Genomic DNA, 9,106 nt, shown 5'->3' with positions numbered 1-9,106 from the left:
TTCATTTTACACATGACAAAACTGAAGCCTAGGGGAGTTGATTGACTTGCCTAAGGTCACCTAAATACTAAGTAGAAGAGCTGGATTCAAACCCAGCTCTTCTGACTTCAAATCCAGTACTCTTTATAGTTTTCATTTCATTGTGGAAAGAAAGAAGTGAACCACCTAAACAGGAAACACTTTTCCATCTCCAAAGCTCTTTCACAACTTTTAAAGTTGTGGTCCTATCCAAATTCTGCACACTTTCTTTTAGTGGATATAATTAGTCCTCTCCCCATCAACCCTCACTCTCAAAGATATATTCCCCAGAGGATCACTAAGGTGCCATGTAATTTGAAAGCCTAATGAATTTCCCCTTCAGATTCCCTGGATCAGGTGACAGACAGGAAAGCAATTCCTTAGTCAAAACAGAACCTATAGATAGATGATTGGAGAGACAGTTTGGGACTTCTGCATAGCATTCTTCTCACGCTGTGTATTTGGCCTCCAGCTGTGCTCCTAGTTGTAATATTTTATTTTTAAAGAATAAACTGATTATCCAACAATTCAGCATGGGGAGTGGAATAAGTTCTGAGAGTAAGGAATCAGCCAAAAGATCAAAGGAACTTGAAAAAAAACTTCAGGAAGATGCAGAGCGAGATGCCAGAACCGTAAAGCTTCTTCTATTGGGTAATATTTCTTTTAATTCATATTAAGATCAATTTCTGCATTTTAAATTTAGTTTCAAATGTATAAATTTTGGGAAGTTTTATATAAAAATATTGAGTCAGATCCTCAAATATACATCACACATTCTTTGTGAAATATGAAAAATCATATTTTTATTATTTTATTTCTGGGGCTTTATTAAAATACAGCCTAAATTATTAGAAAGCTAAAATAGTAATGTTAGAATAAGTTAAATGTAAATAGTAATGTTAGAATAACTTAAATGTTTTTCTCATGTCTGTTTGGGGTCTTTAGAAGGCATATTTGAATTTTTAACTTTTGAACAAATACCAATAGACCAGCAATAAACACAACCATGGCATGCTCACAATGCCAAAGTTAAAGCATCTATACACTGAACAACCTGCTGTCACAATTTTCACTTTGAGACTTTTCCTCCATTCACTTCATTCTCTATTGGTCAAAGGAACAAACATATTGCATTGTGGTGTGTGTGTATGTGTGTGTGTGTGTGGGGGGTTTATAATGCTCTATAATTCAAATACCGATCATTTTTAGGATATTATTCAACACACTCAATAGACATAAAAAACGAACATTTATTAGGAATATGCACTTCCTTAGCGAAAACTGAATTTTGTAGGGAAAATATAATATTACTTAACTATACTGTCTAATAATAATATTTATATTGCACTTTAAGGTATATAAAGCAGTGTATGTATGTTATCTTATTTGATCATTTCAATTTACGCTGCTCTATATGTAATAACATATTTTTTAAAGTTATTTTTGTTACATTTAAGAAATGTCTTTAATTAAATGCTATAAATAGAATGTGTAATTTAATGGAAGTTTGAACAGAAATCCTTGCAGACAACTAGCCATGAAGCATCAAAACAAATGTATTTTAAATTCATCTATTCATAGTTATTTTGTATTAATTATCTTACAGAATAATGAAGTCATTTTACTAGTCTTCATTTATTACTCAGAAAGTCTTACTTGTTTGAGCTATATACCGTGTAATTTTTTTCCTAAATCTTGAACTTTTCAATGGTCACAAGTGACAAATATATGGTATTAAATATCTATGATGACAAGATTTCCAAAATTAGAATTCTGATTTAAGAAGTGTAGTTGATTCATCCCTTCCCAAGACCTGTATGAAAAGAAGCTGGGGTGGGGGAGAAGGGTAAGGAGGGAGGGAAAGAAGGCAAATAATACTGCTTAGTGAGATTAGGAAACAGAATATTGAATTTTTCATTTAAATTTAAGAATTGGGATTTTTCATACTAAAAATGCTATGTGTATGTGTGTATATAAGTGAATGTGTGTATATATATGTTATTTATACATACATATGGGCATGAATGTATACCGACACACACATACATATATGTATATATATACACATTGTATATACATACATACACACATACATATACATATATAATGTCAGTATACATTCATGTGTGTGTATGTATAATTGTGCCCAGTTTTACCCCCTGACTAATGAGGTCACTTTAAACTCATTCTGGAATCTACAGAAACTGTGGTTTGTAAAGTCAAAGAAAACATTTTCTTTTTCTCTCAGTGTGGATTCTTTGATTCTGAGCATGATTACAACGTAAGATTGTATTCATTCTTTTGTTTAATCACTATTTATTAAAAGCCTATTTTGTACAAGGCTACACTATTTATGAAGAGCTTACTATGAAGGCCTGTCTGGACTGGTGGAGAGAAAGCAGTCCCAAGAATAAGGAAAACCTGTGTTCAAGTTCCCCTTTCATCACCAACTGACTATATGTCCCTGGGACAGCCATTTACCCTACTGGGTAAAGAATAAACTAGGTTACACTAGGTAACCTCCAAGAGAGATGCAGAACTGGTGCTGATCTGTACTGGTAAAGGCCTTTCCTCTAGAGCTCACTACAGTGGTAAAATACAAGTCTGGACAAAGGAAAAAAAATATGAGGGATTGTGTTAAGTGCTCTAGGGATACAATAGTAAAATGACTCAATCCCTTCCCTCAGGCACTTTGCATTCTATTTGAGTGGAGATATTAATGACAGGTCACACATAAGCATAATGCCAGATAGGATCTGGTGGGAGAAAGGTGAGCTCCAGATGGAAAAACCTAAGGAAAAAACAATTCAAAACAACACATGCACAAATACACACACACACACACACACACACACACAAACACACACACACACACACATACAAATGTTAGCCATGGAGAGTAGACTAGAAGACCAGAGATCTTATCCTTCTAATATTCACAAGGCTATTTTTAGAGGTAGCTCTGCCTGCCTCAATTTCCACAACTACAAAATGGGGATGATAATAATACCTACCTTTCAGGATTGTTCTATCACATTAAATACTATTTTAAAATGGCTTAGTACAGTGCCTAACACATAGTAGGTGCTTAATAAATGTGTTTTCCTTTCTTGTGTGTTTCTTTCACTATGAACAAACATATACATATACATACATAAACATATACATATACATACATATATGCATAAAACCTATATTATACTTATTTCTAAAAGCTAACTCTCTTTACTTCTTTGATAGTATTAACTTTCTTCTTACCCATGAAAGATCTTATCAAACAGATGAATATATCAGGACAAAATCCAACTCTTTTATAAAAATTGACAAATGAAAAGTCTATAAAACTGAATAGTCCCACCCTCTTCTGTGTGTGTGTGTGAGTGTGTGTGTATTTGTGTGTGTGTGTGCATAAAGCACAGGACTTGGATTCAGAAAGACCTGAGAGTTTGAATCCAGCCTCAGACACTTAGTAGCTTGGCAAATCGTGACCCTTAATTTTCTCATCTATAAAATGATAGGACTGGACCCAAATGCATTTAAGCTCCTGCATAGCTCTAAATCTATGATTCTATGTTGCTATACATATTTGAAAAGCACCTGCTCAATATTTTCCTTTCTAAACTCTGTCCCAAGTGCTTACTGGTGAAAGTAATATGCTTGTTTTATGGAACAAACAAAAATAAATCAGATATGTTCCTGCCTATGGAACTAAATGAATTCTAAAACAAATCACAATGGATCCTAATGGATTATATTGCTCTCCCCAGGATCCAGTCTGGGTTCTTTTTGTTATGCTTCTACTGCCAAAAACAAACCAGCAAAGTAGTCTGAGAAAGTTCTTAAGTGATGTCAACTATGGACAGAGAATTATCTTTCTCTCATATGCACAAGTATTATGATTCCTATTCTACATTGCCCATTTGTCTTTTTCAGTGTGTTTTTTGGGGATGGGGGTGGGCTAAGGTGGTAAAAGGAGGGTAGAGGTAGAATACAAATATTACTCAAGATGATTTTGTCCTTCTTGCCAATCTTGTTCTACCAAAGGCATAGTTGATCAACTGATTTATATCACTTAATTAATTTGAACTGAATGTTTATAACCATATCCTTTACATTCTTGGACTGGTGATTTTTAATTGGGTTCTAATTCTTCATTATCCAACTGTTCCACATCATTTGTTGTAAGCATTCAATGTAAGGTGTCTTCTCTCTACATTATGATCAAATACATCACTTAAATGTAAGACATGTTTACAATATACCACCTCCCTATGGGGATCTGTTCAACTTGCCCCCATTATGCTTATGCTGAACCATGGATAATTAATGAGCACTGTTAGCAGTATGACCTAGAACCTTTCTCTCAAGTTTCTGATAGTACCATGAGGAATTAGTGGTCAGACTTGCTTATGCTGAAACAGTATTCTGTCCCTTCCTTCTGCTCAAAGCTACAAATCATATTAACTTTGCAAGAGTGTATTTTGCCTGCATCATGTCTATATAAAGTCCTCTGATATTTAAAAATCTTCACATCCTGGCTCTTTTCTTTCTTTCTACTTTTCCTGTATTCTACCTGCCTCTATGCACTGAATGATTATCCAACTAGAATGGTCTCCTTTCTGTTTCCTGCATGTGCTACTCCATTTCCAATCCCTGTACCTTTTTCCTTTTCACCTCCCTTGCCTGGAATCCTCTCTCCTCCCCACTACTCTGTAGTTTCCTTGGCTTCTTCGAAGTCTCACCTTCAAAAGGAAGCCTTTTCTGGTACCCAAAGGCAATAGTGTTTTCCCTCTGAGATTATGTCTTCCATTTACTTTTGTGTGATATGTGTGTATGCACACATGTGTGTATATATGTATACATATATGTATACATTTATTTGTATATGTATATATGTTGTTATTTACATATATTGTGTACTCAATTAATATGTGAACTCTTTAAAGGAAGAAATTTTTTTTACTTTGTTTTGTTTTGGGTTTTTATGGTATCTTCAATTCTTCTTAGCACAGTACCTGGCATATAATATGCTTCTAATAAATCTTATTTTACTGATATTATCCTCAGTAGCTTGTGATTATCTAGATATTTAAATATAAGTTATGTCCAACACTTCACCTATAATAGACACTGAGATATGTAGATATAACTTTAAATTACATGTACCATTCAGCAATATTGGATACATCTTCATATATGCCTTCAAAGAGCCATCAAAAAATTTCTCTCATAGTCAAAGGATTATCTTTCAGACAGGTACCTGTTTTACTGCTTTTATAGACTGTATATAGTATTATAAAACAGATGTCACTTTATTCAGCAAGAGATACATTGCTAGTAAATGCTAAACATGAAATTTATATTTTGGTAGCCCTCTATAACTGCACTTAAATCTCTAATGGCATGTGATTAAAAATCAACCTATAACGTGTCATGAACAATGATACATTTGAACAATATACTTAATGTTAAATGTACAAGTGGTTCTAAATGTGGATTTTGGGGCAATGGGTAATTGACAAATTTAAAATAATTTTTTGTTTCCTTGAACCTTACTTCTACTAACAAATTACTTACTGTTTATCCAAGGGTTCTTTTGATGAGTTTCACTGTACCTGTATCTTTTGCATAAGGTCTCTCTTTTTGCCTATCCTGCTTTGAATTTCATATAGAAGCTAGTCCCTCTCCTACCCAGCAAGCCATTCTTTGTAATACAGAATAATAATCATAATCATAATGAAAATAAAGCAGTTCAGGAAAATCAATCAAAATATCAATTAAGTTTATTCAATATTCCCAATGTAGCATTCCACTTCTGCAAAGAGGGAAAGGAAGTACATTTCCTCACTTTTTCTTCAAGAACAGTACTAGTCATTATAATTATACGACATTCTCTCTATCTCTCTGTCTCTCTCTGTCTCTCTCTTCCTCCCTCCTCCACTTCTGCCTCCTCTTCCTCCTTCTCCTTTGCTCTCTCCTTTTCCTCTCTCCTTCTTCAATATACATTGCTGTGCTCACTGGGATATTGTTTTCCTGAATTCTGCTTACTTTACTCTGCACTAGTTCAATCAATTTTCAATAGGATCACAGAGCCTTCATCGTTGGTATTCTGGTTCTCTTCATCTGTAAATATGAGGGTTCTTTATTCTATTTTTATCATTTTATAAAGCTGAATTTGCCAGAATTACAAAGTAAAGGAAGACCCCCTATAGTTGTGGAATTATTACCTGATTTCATTATTTTAAAGATTTTGTTTCAGTTATTTGGAAAATTGAGCATTATTCAGGGTATTTTATAAGAACAAAAAAAACCCCATCATATGTTATCAATCCTTCATGACTTTAAGCATCTGTGATTTTTATTATTTTGGGTATTACCTTTATTGAAATAGGTCACAATCCATCTGTGTCAATTGTCATTAAGAGATACTTTGGAAAGATATTTTGTCACCCCTATAGTTCACCTGGTTAGTGATTGACTTCCCCATGTTTAGCTACTGCCCCTTGGACAGGAGACTGCAGTTTATAACTGTACCTATATCCTAAGTGTTTCAATACAATAGGTCCTGCCTCGAATTGAGATCCAACAGCATTGTCTTTAAGAACCTAGTTTCAACTACATGCCATTATGAGATATTGACGTAATATTTTAATGGAAGACATGATAAATAGAATAGGCTTAATGAGTGAGAGTCATAAAAGTCACCAGAAGTCATCAAATCCAACCCTCTCATTTTGCAGGTGAGGAAATGAAATCCCAGAGAGGTTCAGTGATAGACCCAAGATCACACAGGCAGAACTGGAATTAGAACCCAGATCCTCTGTCTCAGAATTCCATGACCTTTCCAATATACCTTCTTCTCAAATATATTACCAAATATATGTCTTACCATCATTTTAAATTTTCTAAACTATTCCTTGGGCAACAATCTTTCTAAATCTAATTATGAATATTCAGAAGTATATAAACACACATGCCAGTGCCAGAGTGTATATTTCCACTTGTCAGGTGGGGTTATGCAGAGTTATTCATAGTCATAGTATATTTCAATGTCCAGCTGTCAGCTGTGAATTATTGTAGGTCGGTACCTTTAAAGTATATACAAACTAAGGTGAGCCATGAAGACCCACTGGCCCTCAAATGCACTTTGGAATTATGCAAGGAAAGTTACAAAATTCTTCTCATCCTTTTGCCCAGGCAACCTCTATGTATTTGACCTATACCCCGACAGAGATAATTGAAAGCAAGAAAAGAAACATCTATATGTAAACATTTACAGCAACACTATTTGAAATAGCAAAAAGTTGGAAAAAATTATGCCCAGTGATTGAAAAAAAAATATGGTACATGAATTTCTATGCCTTAAGGAACAATAAATAGGAAGAGCTCAGAAATATATGGGAACATTTATAAAATGTGATGCAGGGTGAACAAAGCAGAAATGAACAATATACGTGATTATGACAATTATATTAATGAAGACAATTTTCACTGGTTAACAAAACTCATATAAAAATATCAGATGATGTTTGTGTTGACTTAGAACACTGCCTGGCACACAGATGGCACTCAACAAATGTTGACTTGATGATGCTCTTCTTAGCTGTTTTCAGGGATTCAGTCACTGTATTTGAGTTTTTGTATGAAATGTCAGAAAAATTCAAGTGAAAAGAAATATTTAATACATGGGGAGAACATTATTTTGGCTCTAAAAGTCCAGGATACTATCAAATTAGAAAATATTTTCCAGAATCCCTTGCAGTACACTAAGAGAGGGACAGGGTCTCTCTCTCATACCATAAGAGAATATTGAAGACTCAACTCTGATCCAAAATTTAGATATTCCGAAACTAGCCTTTGTAACCTGGAGGCTAAACCCCTGAAGGAGGATAAAGAATGAGAGCAAGCATGTGAGACTCCTGTGCAAAAAAAAAAAAAAAAAAAAAAGACATAAAATATGACTTGCTGCTTATGAAAGTGAATCTAAATATGTTTCCAAATTGCTCAAATGCCAAAAAATATAATTTTAAAATCATTATTAGATTTCACAGTAATGCCAATTTGAATTTGATTTTATCCTTCCCTAGCTACTATGAATCCATCCCAAAAGTAAAAGAAAATGAAATTTCCTTCATCTCTAATTCAAGAGCTATATAATTATAAGCAAATAAATCAACAGATTTCTAGTTTAACAGTAATTAGTAAATTCAGTCATTTTTTGAGCAAATATTTATTTTGAGCATCTTATATGGATAGATGACATGTCCTCTGACTTCAAAGTGTTTGTAGAATAAGGTACAGAATCCAGCACTTGGTAAGTGCTTAACAAATGTTAATTGATTAAAATCATACATTTTAAGATATTTATTTCTATACCCTATTTAGAAATTGATGCTTTCAAATGTTAAAATATTTAAATAAAATTTTTATACAAACACATCGATGTATGATTACTAAAGAAAGTTCAAATTATAATACTATTCACTGTTTATTAAGGTAATTTCCATTGGAGCAGGTCTATACTAGGAGTTCTACACAAATGGAGCTCTAGAAATAGTTATGGGGGCACATGAAAATGCAATTGGGAGTGTGTGAAATGGGAACCATTCCTAGACAGCCTTAAATGGACAATGCCCCCAAATTGTCTAATGTTAAGGTCCTGATTGGTTGCCAAATACTTGTCACAGTATGTTTGAGAAAAAAAATTTCTTGGCCAAATAATGGAGGAAAAGAAAAAGAAATGACTTCTTACCCTTCTGGCACTTAGTCAGAGGCATAGAAATGAGCTTGATAAACAAAACAAAAAAATGTAGCTATGAGTCCACCAATAATAATAGCTGTACTATCTCTTTTGATCCTTGCAACAGTCATGTAATATAGACACATGGCATCATTGCTCCCATTTTAAAGAAGAAAAAAAATGATGATTCATAGAGGTTAAGGGTCTTGCCCAAGATCACATAGTTTTTAAGTGTCAGAGGCCTAGATTTCACCTTATTCCAAGTCTTGCACTAATTCCACTCTATCGCCTCAATGCAACTAGAAACATTTCCAAAATCTTCATTTACTTATGCCTGCTTTGTGATTT

The 9,106-nt window shown here is 33.7% G+C and overlaps 1 protein-coding gene across 1 annotated transcript in view; it reads left to right on the top strand.

Moving 5' to 3' along the window:
• The first annotated feature begins 551 nt into the window (after positions 1 to 551).
• GNAT3 (G protein subunit alpha transducin 3) overlaps positions 552 to 9,106 on the top strand; it is a 78,793-nt gene continuing 70,238 nt past the window's right edge. The window contains exon 1 of the mRNA XM_027838759.1: positions 552 to 669. Within this exon, the coding sequence (XP_027694560.1) occupies positions 552 to 669 (118 nt within the window). The remainder of the gene's footprint in view (positions 670 to 9,106) is intronic.

The sequence above is a fragment of the Vombatus ursinus genome, unplaced genomic scaffold, assembly GCF_900497805.2.
Source record: "Vombatus ursinus unplaced genomic scaffold, bare-nosed wombat genome assembly UNPS02014830.1, whole genome shotgun sequence".
NCBI lineage: Eukaryota > Metazoa > Chordata > Mammalia > Diprotodontia > Vombatidae > Vombatus > Vombatus ursinus.
The sequence above is the reverse complement of the archived record's forward strand: the minus strand, read 5'-3'. Positions and strand labels throughout refer to the sequence as shown.